The sequence below is a fragment of the Mustela erminea genome, chromosome X (genome assembly GCF_009829155.1).
Source record: "Mustela erminea isolate mMusErm1 chromosome X, mMusErm1.Pri, whole genome shotgun sequence".
Taxonomy (NCBI): domain Eukaryota; kingdom Metazoa; phylum Chordata; class Mammalia; order Carnivora; family Mustelidae; genus Mustela; species Mustela erminea.
The window spans coordinates 51308513-51328130 of record NC_045635.1 but is presented as its reverse complement, the minus strand read 5'-3'; the positions used below and the strand labels follow the sequence as shown (position 1 = coordinate 51328130).

The 19618-nt window shown below is 40.7% G+C and overlaps 1 protein-coding gene across 5 annotated transcripts; it reads left to right on the top strand.

Annotated features, from left to right (window-relative positions):
* Positions 1-2089: 2089 nt before the first annotated feature.
* On the top strand, positions 2090-8544 carry ASB12 (ankyrin repeat and SOCS box containing 12). Of its 5 annotated transcripts, none has more exons than XM_032330819.1 (3): positions 2090-2239; positions 7084-7880; positions 8286-8544. In XM_032330819.1, the coding sequence occupies exons 2-3, from the start codon at positions 7085-7087 to the stop codon at positions 8417-8419; spliced, it is 930 nt and encodes a 309-aa protein (XP_032186710.1). In that variant the 5' UTR covers positions 2090-2239; position 7084; the 3' UTR covers positions 8420-8544. The 5 variants fall into 5 exon arrangements, with proteins under 5 accessions (XP_032186710.1, XP_032186708.1, XP_032186707.1 ...); XM_032330817.1 differs by having other exon boundaries at positions 7031-7880; XM_032330816.1 differs by having other exon boundaries at positions 6239-7880.
* Positions 8545-19618: the final 11074 nt, after the last annotated feature.

The following is a 19618-nucleotide window of genomic DNA, read 5'->3' as shown; positions in this document are numbered from 1 at the left end:
TTCAGATTCACTGATCATACTGGGACACTCTTGCACTTTCCTAAGAAGTCATCTGACATCCTATGAATTCCCTGATGTTGTTAATGTGTAAGAAGGCTGCATGACCACTTCATAAGTGTGGTAGACAAGGCTGAAGAAGGAATTGGGTAAATATCAGCCTGAAAGAAATAGTTGAAAGAGTTGGACTATTCTCACTGAGATAAGGTGACATAAAGGATAGGATACCTGTGTTCAGAACTCTAAAATGCTGTTTGGAGGCAAAGGAAGTGACCATGTCCTCTGCTTTTCTAAGGGTGAGCAAAGCTATGATCAGCAGTCAACCTCAGAGGTGATTTATAGGTGCAGATCTAGGTTTAGCAGAAAGACTAGCTGAACTGCCCGATGATGAGATTTGCTGCTTGTATGTAAAACATACATTTTTTATGTAAAGAATGCCCTATCATTGGGAGCATTTAAGCAGAAATAATTGAACACGTCTCAGAAATGTGGAAATTTCTTTTCAGTGTGCAGATTCTTACACCAAGGTAATCATGTGAAGCTGGGTTGCTAGTGCTTTATCTCAACACATCTCTGGTGCCCTCACTGACTTGTTTTCTTTTTTTCTTTCTTTTTCTTTTTCTAATTGAAACCCTCCCTTCTTTGTGATTGGAATGGAAATAGAAGAACTCTGATGTCTTGGGATCAGAGTGGAATAGCTTTGCAGGAAAATTCAAGTTACCATTGTTTGTGGGAACATGTAGTAACATAGAACCCTTCAGTAATTTAGGAGATTGGCATGGATGCAGAATAAACTTAACCAGCCTTTAGTTCTGGCATTTTTGCATTATATGAAATATAGTTGTTTCAATATTTGGTTTTCCTAATAAACCATGAGATCCTTCAAGGATACCATGTCTTCAGGGATACCATGTCTGTCTTTTCTGTGTGTTCTTCCTGCATCTAGAACTTTACACCTAGTGGCTACTTGATAGTTTCTCCATAAAATGTTTCTTGGACATGATCAGATCGTGGCATAGCTTGTATACCAAACACTAGGCTGGCATTTTTTCCCAGAGGTAACAGGGAGCTGCCTCCTACATTCCTTTTGGGTGACACCTAAAACAGATAATGTGACTATTTCTCCAAGTATCGCCGTATGACCGCCTTCATGTAAAGAAACCAAGAAGATAAGATGATACCCTTAAGAACTGAGCTTTTGACAAAGTTTCCAGTTCTGGAAGTATTTGGTTTGATGCTTTAGGTATGAGAGGAGTGGGAGAGGCTGTGGGCATTTTCTTTTCTTTTCTTTTTATTGTGCTATGTTAGTCACCACACAATACATCATTAGTTTTTGATGTAGTGTTCCAAGATTCATTGTTTACATATAATACCCAGTGCTCCATGCAATACGTGCCCTCCTTAATACCTGGCACCAGGCTCACCCATTCCCTCACCCCATCCCCACTAAAATCCTCTGTTTGTTTGTCAGAGTCCACAGTCTCTCATGTTTTATCTCCTGATCCCTGCCCCCTGCAGTAGAACTGAGGTTACTATATTGGGGAAGCCTTTATAAATGAGCAGGGCCTTCTCAAACTTTGCTTTAAAAACTTCTTCAACTTTACTGACACATGTTCCAATGTGGGAGTCTCTGCTTCTCACTGTTCTCCTCACTCTTGGGAATGGAGGTAGGGTGGTGTGAGGGGAGAATAATGTGTTGCTGGACTTTCAAGAATGGAAAAAGGAAATTCAGAGAAGCTGAGTTAGAGAGGGAAAGAAAAGAGTACCTGATCCAGAGGGAGATGTAATAGAGGAGGCTGGGCCTTTTCAAGCCCTTTTGTGGATAGTTAGGAACACCCACAGTGCAGGAGCTTGGCCTGTTTCAATGGCGGAGATGCCTAAGCAGGGACAGACTAGAAGCCTGAGGCCTTGCCTCACCAAGCACCTGTCTATCTGTCAGTCAGAGCTTCCAGGACTTCCCTGCAAATGCCTTCCCCTCCTTTTGCTGGGATGGCTCCCAGAAAGACATTAGTAAGATAAGACTGCCCTTGGAAGGGGGGGTGAAGGATAGCCTAAAATTAACCTCTGGACCTGATGCCTAGCTTTTAGGCGGTGTTGTTAACAGTGGAAACCAAGGACCCTGTCTGCTTAAGCCTCAGGGCAAATAGGGGTTCCCTGTGGAGGGGCTACCAGGGCCCAGTGCTTCATAGAAGGACAGCAGCTGGCAGCGACTCCAGGCAGCCTGGCCTCAGGCTGAAGCCCAGTGAGTATCTGGAGCCTAAAACAAAATGATGTTTCTAGGCAGGAATGAACACTTAGGGTTGCAGGCCCATGGACCTGTAACCACCATGCTTCATAGGTTTTTCTTACTGGATCTGGTTTCTGGGAACACTTGGGAGATTGGTAGGGAAATATGCCCATATAGGGAAGGAGGATTATGATAATGGCTTCCTGCTATGTCTGTCCTAAGAAGGTGTGTGTGCCTAGGCTCTAGTTCTTGAGCGAAATTGTGTTTATACAATATAAGGAAGGTACAGATTTGTCTTTGCATCCCTGTGTGTTATATGTCTCTGTTGTGGGGTGCATCTGGCTGGACCCAAGGGCAGAAGGGCAGAGCTCCTCAGGTTGTGGGGAAGAAGGTAAAGCTTAAGAATAGTTTACTAATGCCTCAAGAACTTTTCCAGGGCCCACTAAACCCAGTCTCTTCCCTTAAGTTCTTAAAATGTATTCATAAAGCTAGAAGAGGGCCTTAGATAGAATTTAAAGGGTACAAAAACATGGATGAAGTAAACAACTACCTTTTTTTAACCTCTGATCTCTAACTGAAATTTACCATTTCCTTTCGAGGACAAGCAGACTGCAAAGGGCTATAGTATTACCAGTTCCTATAACTTGGTCATCAGAAGAAATCATATTTCATATCATATTACACTTGCAGATGAGATATGGAAATGTTATTTATACTTATCATGACTTAAATTATTAATAGATCTTGGCATTTAATGTGTTAATAAATAACATTTATTACTACCTCATGCAGTTTAAAAAATAGCTGTATTTCAATATAATTGGTTTCCTTTAATCTCATGTATTTTATTTTATATATTAAAAAAACAATCTGAAAGGAGACAAAAGACTTAAACAAATTGCCATAAAGGTCAATGTCACAACAAAAGTTTTAAAACCTTTGCCTTTTGGGGATCAGGAAGGGGATCCTTGCATAGAATGGTCACATAATATCTCTTAGCTTAATAACCACAGCAAGGTGAAGTTAGACAATAGACTAATTAAATTTTTTTACCCTATCTGGTAAGGCACAGTTCACTCAAGTGTCCAAGTCAGCTGGGGTCCATGACTTGATCTTTCTTTGGAGGCTCATTAAATGGGCCCTGCTGTGGACTTCTGGTATGACCTTTGTGAGAGCTTCAGCATTTCCTTCCATACTCCCTGCCTTCTTCATGTCCCTGGAACCAGCCTCCTCTTCCACCAAATAGCAAGGGAATCCCCACTGGCTGTCAGAAGAAATGATCTGTAAAGAAATATTCCATGACCGAAATCCCTGGAATTCAGCATGATCCTTAAAACTAAGGATTCTGGGAACTGCAATGTAACTCTACTTAAAGCAAGGGAAAGGGGCACGTGTTTGCTTTTAATGTTGCAGTAGAAAGAACAGGATGAGCAGTAGGGAAACATGTATCTATTCCTGGCTCTGCTATTTCCTTGATGGAAGGCACCTGGCAAATCCCTTCCTTCTCAGACTTCAGTTTTCTACACCCACAAAATAGGGATGATGCTACCTGTCCCACCGTGTGAAAAAAGTTTGAAAAGCACAAGATTATAGATGTATTCTGGGTTCTTGCTAATGAGACAATTGACAATAACAGCCATGCGACCTTAGAAAGAAGTCCCTGCTCTCCTCTGAGCCTTGGGTTTTTAATCTCTAAACTAAGGGAATTAAATGAATTGAAGCATTTCTCTGAATTTATAGAACTTTAAGTAAGGGAACAATAGTAGAAATTGGAGACCTAGGTAATAATAATCACTTGGTACTACAATTACTGAGCTACTGACTACTACATTCAGGTACTATTTTAAATGCTTAACTCACTTAATTATTAATTTAAGTGTTAACTCATTTAATCCTAACAATAACTCCCTGAAGCAGGTACTACTATCATCCCCTCTTTAGAAATGAAGAAGTAGGCACAGAGAGATTAAGTGATCTTCTCTAGGTTACACAACTACTAAGTAGTGGAGCTGGGTTTGAAGCAGAATTCCAGACAATGTCTTACCACAACTTTATATGTCCTCTCATTATGCAGTGGGTATAAAACAGACCCATATAAAGGAGTTACAAAGCAGTTTCATGACTGCTATGGTTATATAAGAGTACAAACTCTGGAGAAACTAACCCATCAGAAGAAATTGCATGTGACATAAAGAAGCATGATGTATATGGACAGCTGACATTTATTTTCCCTTATTGCTGGATCATGGGGTATAAGTAGAGGAGTAGCAGGAAATGAGCTTGGAGATGTTATTGGCCAAGATTTGCTCATAAAGGACCTGTGAGCCAGGTCAAAGTATTTGGGCTATACTCTGAGAGAAAATGGAACCATTAAGGGATTTAAAACAGGGGATTGATACAGACGAGATTTGTATTTTTAAATGATTATTTTGGTTATAATATGGAGAAAATATTGAGATGGAAAAACAGCTAAGAGACTACTATAATAGTTGACACAAAGAGTGATAGGTACTTGGGTAAAGCACTGGCAATGGGGATAAGTCTAAAGGGCGTGGTCTGTAGAGGTCTTAGAAAGTAAAATCCTTAAGACTTGATGAGCAATTGGATGGACATGGGACAAAGATATAAAAGGACTGAGATGAGTCTTGGGTTTCTGGTTTGGTTGACCGGATGAATAGTGAGAAACAGGTACGGATCAAATTTGGTGATGAATGGTGATGGTAATGGTGATGTGATACTACTGACTTTGAAGTATCTGAAGAAACTCAGCGAATACATTTTGCTGAAAAGAGAGCTGGGGGGCTTGGAGTGATAAACTTGAAATCATCAGAATTAACATGACAGCTGGAGCTCTGGACTGGAAAGAATAAGATCAAGGAGAGAACAAAGGGGAGCATAACTATTTCAGGGTAGAACATAGAGGAGAAAAATCAGGAGAGTGTGCTGGTCAGGAAACCAAAGGAGGAGTATGTAGAAGAAAGTGGTTAGTGAGGACAGATGTACCAGGAAGGTCACAGAAAGAAAGATCTGAGAAGAAGCCAGCAGATTTAACCACAAGAACGAATTTTTAAAGAACTGTCTCAGTGTGATGGAGGAAAGGTGGAGCCAGACTGCAGAGGGTGAAGAAATGAATAGGAGATAAGAAAGTAGATGGTAGACAACTTTTTGGATACGTTCAGTGAAAAAGAGAGAGATGAAGAGAAAGGTAACTAGAGTAAGAGAAAGGACTATAGAAGTGTTTTGTTTCCTAAGATGGTTGAGGGGAAGGAGCCATTGAGGAGGCTGATGGGGTAGATAGAGGAAACTCACCTTTAAGGTAGCTCTTTTCCTCTGAACATCACCATGAAGCAGGGACAATCATTTCTGTCTTGTAGATGAGGAAACTGAGTCCTGAAGAAGGGAGGAGATTTGCCCAAGTCTTCTGAGCTAGGAACTGGGGGTGATGAGTTGCAAACTTAGGTCTGTATGATTTTTAAAGTCCTCTACTTATTATTGCATACCTCAAATAATAAGACCATATATGGAGTTGATGCTAGTGGGTGAGAAGGGGCCTAAAGTTGAGGGAGTCCCCACCCACCCACCTCACAGTTTTTTTTCTATGAGGTATGTACCTAAAGTACCAGGCTAACAAAGGGGGGTGGAGGTAGATGATGAATAAAAAAAGATATGTGGCCCTGAGACCATGGCTGCAGGGTATGGGAGAGTAGGGAGACTTGAGCTCTGAAAAACCTACCAGCTTACCCTGATGACATTACAAACTGAGGTGGTTACTTTGTCTTTGGAGCACTAGGAATAGGCCAGGTAAGGTCAAAGGGTTAAGTCAGTTATTGGGCCATGGATAATTTTATAAAGCCTAGGAATAATGGTGAGAGAAGAATTGAGGGTTGAGGCAAAGACTCTAAGCTGTATTGGGCAGAGATGATGGGAAAAGGTTTGACTCAAAGGGATGGGGACTCCATGGGATCCAAGGAAGTGCTAGGAATCGAAGCAACTTTTGTATTGATAAACACCCAGGTCCACCAAAGAGGACTTGCCCTGGAAATGACTATTTCCTGCCATCTCTTTGATTTCATTTTACTTGAAGTGTTCTTTGTAATGTCATCTTTACTTAATCAGTAAATGTCATTCAGCATCCATTTCCTGTGTAACTCTGTTGCCTAAGCATGAGGCCTGAGTCTGAGGGGAGGTCACATATAAAGGACTGTGAGGAGGTTGAACTTCATCTAAAAGGCTGACAGATGGAACTGAGGGCCCACCCCATGAGACTAATGTCAGAATGCTTAGGGATGACAACTTGACAACACAAAACAACATTCTTCTGGCCTAGCAACAGCCAGACCAGAGCCACTTCATTAGTCCACACATTCTGAAATAAGGAAGATGCCTCTATCAAATCCCCGATCATGAGTCCTTCTGGGAGTGGAGAAATACAAGATGGATACAACATTCCTTATCTTGGAATTTATGCACTGAAGCACAGATAAGTGCAAATATAGTGTGAAAGTTCATAGCTAAAGTCTAGTTGTGATCCTTTGGAATCCCTGAGCAAGAAGAGGAGATTAGGGAAAGCTTCCCAGAAGTAGGAGATGAAGGTCAAGCAGAACAACATATACGAAGGCACCAAGCTGTGAAATGGCCTGATCTGTTTTGGAAGCTATCTCTGAGCCCTAAAATAAGATGAAGTAGGAATTGGAAGAAAGGGGCCCATGAGTGAAGAGCCTGATGATGAATGGTTGGGGGAAAGGGCTGGCATCCAGGCTTTTTGATGTGGGCCCTCAGTCTTCCCCCAATATTTGTCACCCACAGACCTGGCATATTCTCCTGCTCATAATGAGAATAGTTCTGCTCCAATCAATCAGGATGAACCTCATGGACATCACCAAGATTTTCTCCCTCCTGCAGCCCGACAAGGAGGAGGAGGACACCGACATGGGGGAGAAGCAGGCTCTCAGTCAAGCAGTGTATGACAATGACTCCTATACCTTGGACCAGCTTTTGTGCCAGGAGCGTTACAAACGTTTCATCAACAGTAGAAGTGGTTGGGGTGTTCCTGGGACACCCTTGCGCTTGGCTGCTTCTTATGGCCACCTCAGGTGTTTGCAGGTCCTTCTGGCACATGGTGCTGATGTTGACAGTTTGGATGTCAAGGCACAGACACCACTTTTCACTGCTGTGAGTCATGGCCACCTGGACTGTGTACGTGTGCTTTTGGAAGCTGGTGCCTGTCCTGGTGGTAGCATCTACAACAACTGTTCTCCTGTACTCACAGCTGCCCGTGATGGTGCTGCTGCCATCCTTCAGGAACTCCTGGGCCATGGTGCAGAGGTCAATGTCAAGGCTAAACTACCAGTCTGGGCATCAAACATAGCTTCATGTTCTGGTCCCCTCTATTTGGCTGCAGTCTATGGGCATCTTGACTGTTTTCGTCTGCTTTTGCTTCATGGGGCAGACCCCAATTACAACTGTACTGACCAGAGCCTATTGGCTCGTGTCCCACGGCCCCGCACCCTCCTGGAAATCTGTCTCCACCATAACTGTGAACCAGAATACATCCAGCTGTTAATCGATTTTGGCGCTAATATGTACCTTCCATCTCTCTCGCTGGACCTGAACTTGCAAGATTATAAAGGCAGTGCATTGCTGTTGCAGGCCCGAGGTAAGTTTCAAGCATCTCAGGTCTATGGACCTTCTGACTTTGAGGTCCAAGGGCCACAAATCACCCCCGAAGCCAATCCTTCTATGATTGAGTTGGAGAAACTACCATCTTCCTCCTTCTCCATTGGAGAAGATGATTCTTTATTAAGAAAGGGATCACTAAGATAAGGTGGGAGTAGCATTAACAGAATTTCTGGTTCTGGCTCTGCCAATGACTGTTTTGTGGCCTTGAACACGTGTGTGTTCCTATTGGCACCATGCATTGAGGATGGTGTGAGGGGGAGGTACGGTTCATAGAAGGGAGAAAGCAATTAGAGCTGCAGGAGCCAGGGCAGGGTGGATGCAGGCTTAGATGGGAGAATAACACTGAGAATTCCTTCTTATGACTTGTTTCTTCTTGTCGTAGCCACTCCTCGGTCACTACTATCACAAGCCCGTTTAGTTATCCGCAGAGCTCTGCTCCAGGCCAGCCAACCACAAGCCCTTGACCAGTTGGATATTCCCCCTGTGTTGATTAGTTACCTCAAACACCAACTGTAATCTTGCAGCCTTACCATAAACCCACAATGCCTACAAAAACCACCTGGGGATCCAGGTAGCTGGAGGACACTACAGCTACACCTATTCACCTAGAGCTGCTCTCCTGTATTATCCTCCACAATAAAATCCTCATCAAAATAAATCCTGGTGGCTGTTATGACTGCTATGTGTATGGGGTGGGGAGGGAGGTTCACTGGGGAAAGCAGTCTGCTTGGCCAAGGGGAAGGATGGTATTATCTGGCATTTGACATGCATAGTAGTCCTGGCTATGGAAAGGGAAAAAAAAAGTAACCCAATGACTCACACCTCCTTCAATATTCTCAAGAAAATTTAGAGCTGTGTTGTCCTAAGAAGCAAGGTACTAAAGAATTCAAGTGGATGCAAGTGTAGCATCTGCTTGCTCAGCCTTGTACCTCTATTCACTTCTCTGACTGCTACAAGGCACACTTTCTGGGGCTGTCACCCAACCCCCTATTCCTCTGAGTCAAGTAACTAAGGATCCTTCATTTATTCACCTTGAATCATAGACTGCATACCCACTAGTCCAGTTTATAGTCAAGATATAATTGTAGTGCATAAACAATGAATTCTGGGACACTGAAAAGAAATAAAAAATTAAAGAAAGATATAACTGGGAAAACAAACTACTAAATATCTATAGCAGAGAATTTAATGCAGGTAAGAAATATGTTACATAGAGGATAGGTTCAGAATCCAAGCAGGACAGGAAGGTAACCCAGAAATTAGTTACAGCAGGATGCCAACACTATCCCTACACTGAAGGGATGATGGAGGAGGTATGGTCAGAGTCCCAGGACAGGGGTCCCCTCATGGAAAGCAGAATCATAGACTTGTCCCTGGGTGCTAGAACCACAGAAGAAAGATGCTGGTCAAACCAGAAGAAGGCAAAAAAATACCTTCCCCTTTTCTTCATTGCTGCCCATCAGTCTGTCTCCAATGTCACTCTCATTGGGGGAAAATAGAAGTCAATGAATATGAGAGCCTAGGAAACAGCTCACAGGGATCAGCCCACTTGCTGCATAGGGCTGAGCAAGGGAAGGTGAAGAAGAATGGAGGGGCAGTGGGAAAAAGTGGTATGTTCTGAGCCAGAAGCCGGGATCACATAGAAGAATTGGAAGTGTATGCATTGGGAGCCACAGAAGAGACACTCCAGAGATACCACCAGAGGCACAAAAGCAGAGGCTAAATACCAGGGTTTCTTCATTTTTCTAATATCTCACCCAGTTCCTCATTGAACCCAGCCTGATTATTGATGAGAGGACCTGGAAAATGCTTCCTACAGTGGTCAGTCTCCACATGATGTGGACAAGATCCTGGACCAGGATAAATAACCACCCAAATTCAGATCTAGGCATCTAACAGTACCTTCTTGTATTTCTTCTGCACAGCTGTGGGTGGGGATATGGACAAATAGTGAAAGAGACACAAGATGACAGAGTGGAGAAGGAGACCCCAGATAATCTTTAGATGCTTAGAGCTCTTCCTAGGAGCTGCCTTGACAGTCCCTCTACATCATGATCTCCTATTATGAGAAAATGGAGGCAGAGGATAAGTTCTTGAGCTGACTTGCCTCCTTACCTCCTCCACTCTCCCTAGCTCCTAGCTCCTAGCTGCCTGAGAAACTTTAGGAAGGGAGGTAAGAAAATTGGATATCTATCTCCATAGTCCTGTTCCACTCAGCTTCCAGATTTTTCATCTTTGCTTTGGAGAGTATGCAACTGTTTATCTACAAGGAGCAAAATAACTGAAGGACTTAGCTGTAAACACAGACAGGCAAATTCAGGGAAGACAGACATAGCTCTTTTCTACATTTCTTTCAATCTGATCTCCTGAGGAATGAACTGTCCTGGACTCCCATGCTTTTCTCTGTCTCCCATCCCTTTAGGGCTCTTGAGGATTAGGAGTCAATTTCAGCAGTTCCATCTGCTATAGGCCCCTGGGAAAGTACATCTTTCAAATGGGGCCTGGCCAGGGAGACCTCTCCTGTGGCATCCGGGGCATGGGTTCTCTGGCTGACCCATGAAAGCATGTAGATACTCTGAGCCTTTCAAAAGGAATGACATTTGAGAAGGATGTAAGAACACACCAAATTCTAGACAGAAAGGAAGGGCTGGAACTCAGATGAGCAGACTGACAAAGTCAAGTTCCCATAATTGTCCTAGCTCTCCAGACTACCCCTAGTTATTTTTCCAGTTGCCTGTGTTGCTGGTGAGGAGAGACAACTTCAAGGCCTGGTTCCTTATTTTACTCCCCTCCCCAGGCCTGACCATTCCCATTTGGACAATAGGACAGGGGCTGGAATGGGTTATTTCAAAGTCTGATGAGAAATCTTCTGAGGCAACTTTCACTAGGAGGCATGAAGAGTTGGAGAAGGCAGAGGTGGTATGTCTGTTCCTGGAGTGAAATCTCCCCCTTGGCCTTTAGTTCTTATTGGCATTGGCCCCCAGTGATAACCCAGTCTCCCTACCACCACCACACTCCCACTTCCCTGACAACAACTACCAGTTTCCAGGAAGCCATATCTTAACCCTTTCAGGTGACTTAGGCTACCTCTCACCATCCTTTCCTCCTTATTTCCCTCTTTTCCTCCCTTCCTTCCTGGCATTGTCATGAATCTGGGGCTGGCTCAGCTCTGCATTTGCACCAATTCACCTAGAGTTTGTGTTCTCTCTGGCAATGTGAAAATTCTTTTGCTTTATTCAGAAAGGTGGACCTCAAAGACTAGATCCAAAGTACAAAATGGCCCACCAGACTTCAGACACCAGAGAGATCCCCTTCAGTTGCTAACAGAGAAGGTTTCATGGAAGAGGTTATATTTGATCTTGACCTTGAATGGTGGAAAGAGTTTTAATCAGCAGAGGGAAATAAAAGGTATGAGTGGAGGGAACTCTGTGAGCAAAGACACAGAAGCAGGAAAAAGGCCAGTGTTTGGCTAACCAGTTTAGTTTGGTTCAAGTTCAATGTATTCTAACAAGAGTTAGGCTGGGGACTAGACTGGAGAGGGCCATGGATACTCTGGTACTTTGGACTTAAAGATTTCAATTCTTAGAATGAGATATGCACAGTCATAGGAATGATTTATGGAATCATTATAGGAATGATTTATGATGTATGGAAAACATGTTTTCTGATTTCCCAGGGAAAATCTGGCATCATTATAGTTTTAAATTGAGATATAATCAACACAGAACATTTTATTAGCTTCAGATGTACAACATTGCTTTAATATTTGTATATGTTATGAAATGATCACCACAATGTCTAGTTAACATCCATAACCATATATAGTTACAAAATCTTTTCTAGTGATGAGAACTTCTAAGATCTACTCTCTTAGCAACTTCCAAATATTAAATAGAGTATTATTAACTATAGTCACTATGCTGTACATTATATCCCCTATGAATTATTTATTTTATAACTGGAAGTTTGTACCTTTTGATCTCTTCACCCATTTCAACCAACTCCTACCTCCCACTTCTGGCAATGACCAATCTTTCCTCTGTACCTATAAGCTCATTAAGAAAATTAGTTTCTACATATAAGGGAGATCATATTTGTCTTTTTGTGACTGACTTATTTTACTTAGCATATTTCCTTCAAGTCCATCCATGTTGCTTCAAATAGCAAGATTTCATTGTTTTTTATAGTTGAATCACATTTTCTTCATTCATTCATCGATGGACACTTAGCCTGCTTCCATGTTTTGGCTATTGTAAATAATGCTGCAGTAAACATGGGGGTGCATATATCTTTTCAGTTTTGGTGATTTCTTTCTCTTTGGATGCTCAGAACTGCAATTTCTGCATCATACGTAGTTGTAGTTTTAATTTTTTGAGGAAACTCCATACCATTTTCCATAGTGGCCACAGTATTTACTCACCAACAGTGCACAAGGGGTCCGTTTTCTCTACATCTTTGCCAACAATTTTTCTTTCTTTCCTTTTTGATAATAGCCATTCTAACTAGGTGTGAGGTGATAGCTCATTTTTAAAAATTTAAATTCAATTAGTCAAGGTATAGTTTTGTTTTGATTTTCATTTCCCTGATGATTAATGATGTTGTGCACCTTTTCATGTACCTCTTGGCCATCTGCATGTTTTCTTTTTAAATTTTTTTCCTTGTGTGACTTTTTTATTATATTCAATTAGCCATCATATAGTACATAATTAGTTTTTGAAGTAGTTTTTAATGATTCATTAGTTGTGTATAACACCCAGTGCTTATCAAATCACATATCCTCTTGATTGCCCTCACCAAGTTACCCCATCCCCCACCCACCTCCCTTTCTGCAACCCTCACTTTGTTTCCCAAAGTCAAGAGTCTCATATGGTAAGGGAAGGAAAACTGAAGGGGAAGAAATAGAAGAGGGAGACAAACCATATGAGACTGCTCAGTTTTTAATGATTGTTTTGTTTTTGTTATTGAATTGTATGAGTTCTTTTTTTAAGTGAAAGAAGTATTTTTATTTATTTTATTTTATTTTATCCACTTAGTCACTGTACACTATATCATTAGTTTTTGACGTAGTGTTCAATGATTCATTAGTTATGTATAATACCCAGTGCACACCACAACATAGACCCTCCTTCATACCAATCACCTTGTTACCTCTGCACCCCACCACACCCCCTTCTGAGACCCTCAGTTCATTTCCCAGGGAACATAGTGTCTCATAGTTCATCTCCCTCTCTGATTTCTCCTCCTTCAGATTTCCTTCCTCCCCATGCAGTTCTTTGTGCTAATGCTTATGTTCCACATTTGATTGAAACCATATAATAATTGTCTTTCTCTGTCTGACTTACTTCACTTAGCATAATCCCCTCCAGGTCCATACATATAGATGCAAATGGTGGATATTCATCCTTTCTGATGGCTGAATAATATTTCATTGTATATATGGAACACATCTTCTTTATCTATTCATCTGTTGAAGAGCATCTTGGCTCCTTCCACAATTTGGCTGTTGTGGACATTGCTGCTATGAACATTTCAGTGCATGTGTCCCTTCTCTTCACTACATCTGTATCTTTGGGATAAATACCTACTAGTGCAATTGCTGGGTCATAGGGTAGCTCTATTTTTAACATCTTGAGGAATCTCCATACTGTTTTCCAGAGTGACTATACCAGCTTGCATTCCCACCAACAGTATAAGAGTGTTCCCTTTTTACCACATCCTCGTCAATATTTGTTGTTTCCTTTCTTGTTAATTTTTGCCATTCTAACTGATGTTGTACTTTTGAGTTGTATTTTCCTGATAGCTAATGAAGTTGAACACTTTCTCATGTCTATTAGCCATTTGTATGTTTTCTTTGGAGAATGTCTGTTCATGTCTTCTGCCCATTTTTGACTGGGTTATTTGTTTTTTGAGTGCTGAGTTTGAGAAGTTCTTTATAGATCTTGGGTATCAGCCCTTTATCTGTAGTATCATTTGCTCATGGATTGGAAGAATAAACATTGTTAAAATGTCTATCCTGTACATAGTAATTTACACTTTCAATACCATCCCTATTAAAATTCCATTGGCATTTTTCAAAGAGTTGGAACAAACAATCCTGAAATTTGTATAGAACCAGAAAAGACCCAGAATCCCACAACGGAATGATTAAAAAGAGAAAACAAAGCAGGGGCATCATGTTGCCTGATGTCAAGCTGTATTACAAGGGTCTGATCACCAAGACAGCATGGTATTGGCACAAAAACAGACTCATGAACCAATGGAACATAATAGAGACTCTAGAAATGCACCCTCAACTTTATGGTCAACTAATCTTTGACAAAGCAGGAAAAAATATCCAGCGGAAAAAAGACAGTCTCTTCAATAAATGATGCTGGAAAATTTTGACAGCCACATGCAGAAGAATGAAACTGGACCACTGCCTTACACCATACACAAAGATAAATTCAAAGTGGATGAGTGACCTCAATGTGAGATAGGAATCCATTAAAATCCTAGAGAAGAACATAGGCAATAACCTTTTTGACATAGGCCACACCAACTTCTTTCAAAATATGTCTCCAAAGGCAAAAGAAACAAAAACGAAAATGAACTTTTGGGACTTCATCAAGATCAAAACCTTCTGCACAGCAAAGGAAACAGTCAACAAAACTAAGAGACAACCCACGGAATGGGAGAAGATATTTGCAAATGACATTACAGATAAAGAGTTGTATGAGTTCTTTATATATTTTGGATATTAACCCTTTATCAGATATCTGACTTACAAATATTTTCTCCCATTCAGGAGGTTGACTTTTCATTTTGTTGGTATCTTCCTTTGATGTGCAGAAGCTTTTTAGTTTGGTTTAGTCCCACTAATTTATTTTTGTTTTTGTTGACTTTGCTTTTGTGTCAAATCCAAAAGCGTCATTGCCAAGACATGTCAAGGAGTTTACTGCTGACATTTTCTTCTAGGGTTTTTATGGATTTAGGTGTTATATTCAAGTTCTTAATCCATATTGAGATAATTTTTGTGTATAGTGTAAGATAGTAGTCTAGTTTCACTCTTTTGTATGTAGCTGTCTAGTTTACCCAACACCATTTATTTATTTTTATTTTTTTTTAATTTTTTATTTTTTATAAACATATGTTTTTATCCCCAGGGGTACAGGTCTGTGAATCACCAGGTTTACACACTTCACAGCACTCACCAAAGCACATACCCTCCCCAGTGTCCATAATCCCACCCCCTTCTCCCAAACCCCCTCCCCCCAGCAACCCTCAGTTTGTTTTGTGAGATTAAGAGTCAGTTATGGTTTGTCTCCCTCCCAATCCCATCTTGTTTCATTTATTCTTCTCCTGAACCCACTTAAGCCCCCATGTTGCATCACCACTTCCTCATATCAGGGAGATCATATGATAGTTGTCTTTCTCTGCTTGACTTATTTCGCTAAGCATGATATGCTCTAGTTCCATCCATCCCAACACCATTTATTAAAGAAACTGTTCTTTCCCCATTTTATAACCTGGCTCTTTTGTCATAAATTAATTGACCATACATATATCCTGGATTTCTTTGGCAGCATTAATGTAACCATCCTCTTGTAAACACAGAACATTTGACTGCCTACACATTATTTGTGCACTCATTTCATTTATTTGTGCACCTCACTTCATTTACTTCTAGAATAGTTCCTGAGCTGCCTGGGGAAATCCTGCTCTTGCACTGTCAAGCAATCTTCTTGACCAGGTTTCAAGATAAATGACCATCTGCTTCATCCTCGCACCCTCTAAGCTCTGTCTGTCAATAGTTACAAAAGACAATAGCTTCCAGACACTAGTCTATTTGATAGCTCCTACTTCATCAGTTTCCTCCTAGTACAGGCTGCCAACTCCCAGTAGAAAAGCAGAGACTGGGCTGATGTCAGGGTCTTTTCCAGTGGTGCAGTTTCTTCACCTCCTTGACTCTTCTAACACCATATAACCTCCATTTTACCTCTACTCCCTTGGCCTCACCTGGAAATGCAGACCCTCATTTCCAGTCAGAATTGCCTGTTTTTCCAGAAGTGACATTGATGGAACCCTATGGTTTGACCCTATAGGCTTTCCCATCCTTTCACTCAATAAAGATTTACTCAGACCTAATATATGCCAGTATCTGAGTTTCAGTTAACCCCATGATTTCCTGCTTTTTTCCATTTTCCCACTCCCCTGTCTTCATATCATTCCCTGTCCATCTTTGATTCTGTATTCATTCAATCACTTCAATCTCTTACCTAGTACCAAACTAACTTTGGGTCAAGCCATCGTGTCCTATTCTAAGCCTAGGTTGATGAACACCACAGAGAAATAAAATTTAAGTAATCATCATGGAAATTTAGAGAGTTAATATACATTGAACACTTACTATGCGCAAAGCAATGTGCTCAGCAATTGCTAAGCATGGATTAACTCATTTAATTCAATGACCTTATTTTACTCATGTTCACTTTATAGATGAAGAAACTCAGGCATAGTAAAGTAACTTGCTCAAGGTCACACAGATAGGAAGCAGGATCTCATGAAACTGAGTGAGATCACAGTATATTCCTGGATTATAAACCAGCTAGGCTTTAACAACTTGCCCGTTCTCTGCTATAACTATTTCAAACCTTGTCCAATATTAACAAGCTTCCTTGAAACTACTGCTTTTCCTCTCACTTGGGGGACTTTATCTCCCAGTTCCTGGAGAACCTAGAGGCCATTAGGCATGACATCTTCGACTTGCCATTACAATAGACTCTACTACATCCACCCATCTTTCCCTCTTATCTTGTTCCCTCCTCCCTATCAAAGCCAACTCATCTCTAGGGGCTCTGGATCCCATCCCACCCATCGATTATCCTGTCTCCTGTCTCTTCAACTTGATTGGTTTCCCCCTAATCATATAAGTAAACTCATGTCTTTCCATCTTGTAAAAAAACAAATCTGAACTCCCTTTTAGCCACCATTTCAATAGAAGTCAAACTTCTGGAACAAGAATGTTGTATAAATTCTCCCTTTCCTTAAAGACCATTCTCTTGACACTTCATTGTAGTGTGGTGTACACCCTCACCCCTGCTCCACAATGGCCTTGCCCACATCATCAGTGACTTCACAGATAAACATACAAGATCATCTTTCTACCTCTATATTGCTGGACTTACACTCTAAGTATTACAATTTTCCATAAAATCCCCATGTCTTCCTTGGCTTCTGAGAGACCCAGCTCTTCTGGCTCTGGTTTCAACTTGTCAATCCCTCCTTCTCAGGACTTTATGGGCTCCTGTTCCTTACTCCTCTCTTTCTCTTACACCCTTCATCTAAGGTGCCATCACCAAGTCAGTCCAGTTCTATCTTCCACATACATCCAAAATTTAACCTCTTATTATTTCACTGCCTCCACCCTGGTCGGGGCTACCATTGCCTCTCACCTATATCATTGTAGGAGCTTCCTTCTTCACTTCACTTCTTCCTCCCTTGCTAGTACAGCTCCCTGGACATTTCACTAAGACCACGCCACTCCTCAGCAAAAAATCCTGCAAAGTCTGAAGTCTTTAAAATGACTCATAAACCCATCTGTTTATGATGTTTCTGTTTATGATATGTTTGTTTTTCATGTCTTTTCTGACCCCTCTCCTACCACTTTTCCTCCACACTTTCTCTGCTCTAACTGCACTGGTTGCCTTGTTTTTCTAACATTATAGTATGTTCCCACCTGAGGGTCTTTTCAGTTGCTGTTTGTTTTGCCTGGAATGCTCTTTCTCTAGATATTCTTAGAGTTTGCTCCCTCAGTTTCCTCAGATTTTTGCTTGAATGTCACCTTTTTGGTAAGGCCTATCCCAATTGCCCTTTTTAAAATAGCATCATCCCACCAATACTTCCTGTACTCCTTTCTTGCTCTATTTTTCTCCATAATATTATATACTACATATTTTACTTACATATTTTGTTCATTGTCAGCCTTAATGGAGACTTAATTATCATAATAAGAAGGAGACAATTAAAAATTGATAATAAATTCCATTCCTTTTATTCTTTTTTAAAGTTGATTTTGTATTAAAGTATAGTTAATATACAGTGCTATATTAGTTTCAAGTGTAAAATATAATGATTCAACAATTCTATACATTACTCAGTGTTCAATGCAGTAAGTGTACTCTTAAAACATGGATGAACCTATAGAGTATTATGCTAAGCAAAGTAAGTCAGACAAAGACAAATATCATATGATTTCACTTATATATAAAATCTAAAAAGAAACAAAACACATGAATAAACAAAACACAACAGAAACAGACTCATAAATATAGAGAAAAACTGGTGGTTGCCAAAGGGTGGAGGGTTAGGGGATGAGTGAAATAGGTAAAGGGGATTAAGAGGTACAAACTTTCATTTATAAAAAAATAAGTCATGGGGATGATTTACAGCATAAGGGATATAGTCAATAATATTTTAATAACTTCATATGGTGACAAACAGTAACTAGATTTATTATAATGATCATTTATTGTGATGCTGTGTATATAAATGTCAAATTACTATGTTATGTACTTGAGATTAATGTGATATTGTATTTCAACTGTATTTCAATTAGAAAAAAGAAAAGAATGAATTTCTTATTAATACAGTGCCTGCTTCAGAGCTTAGCCCTTTTTCCTACTCAGAAAGAATAAAAAATAAAAATTGACAAAAATAAATAACAATAAAAACGCATATGCCAGGAAGTGATATATGTTATGGGTAAGAAAAAGGTCAGTTAAGGAATTGGAGAGTAAAGGGGTAGAAATGGGGATTGCTATTTTATATTTAAGTGTCCAGGGAAGGTCTCACTAATAAGATGTCATTTGAGCAGACATACGAAGGAAATGAGACCCAAACTATGTTAGTATTCATAGGATAAACACTGTAGGCAGAGGGAACAGCAAGTACAAAGCCCTGGAGGTGGGATTCAAGACAAGTCAAATATAGAAAGTCCTAAATAGAATCATTACATTTTCTGACTGACTTATTTCACTTAGCATAATACAGTCTAGTTCCATTCATGTTGTTGCATTTTCCTTAATCTTGTTCCTGTATTTCTCAGTTCAATGGATGGCAACACCAACCAGTGCCTTGCCTAAGTGAGAAACTGCAGGGCATTGGTCTGATGGGTTATGTACCTCCTCCATGACATTGGCTGCCCTAAGGCCAGAATCTGTGTCTAGTTCACCATTATGGGTATGGCACTAAATACAGAGCCTGACACAGCAGTGCTCAGAGAGTGGTAACATCATTCTGGTGGATGCTGGCAACTAAGTTTAATATTAGACCTGAAGATGCCTCATTTGACTATGTTCAACAAACTTATGGTAAGCATTAAGTTTGCGCTAAACTCTCTGTTGGGTGCTAAAGATACAAAGATGCCCAGAGAGCCTCTGCCCTGGGAAATTTGGTCTGGCTCTGTACAATCAAGAGAATCTTGTGGGGGCACCTACATGTCTCAGTCAGTTAGGCATCTGCTTTTGGCTTAGGTCATGATCTCAGGGATCATGGGATCAGGCCCTGTGTTGGGCTCTGTGCTCAGCGGAGAGTCTGCTTCTCCCTCTCCTTCTGCCCCTCCCTCCCTTGCTCACAAGCTCTCTCTCTCTCTCTCAAATAAATAAAATAAAAAAAAGAAATTTGTGTATAAGAGATCAGAGACTATGTGTGTTTATATCAAAAAATGGTTTCAAAGTC

Coding starts and splice junctions, on each gene's coding strand:
- ASB12 (XM_032330816.1), top strand. CDS start 6,947: ATGATGAATGGTTGGGGGAAAGGGCTGGCATCCAGGCTTTTTGATGTG. Junction 7,881..8,285: donor ATTGCTGTTGCAGGCCCGAG/GTAAGTTTCAAG, acceptor TTCTTGTCGTAG/CCACTCCTCGGTCACTACTA.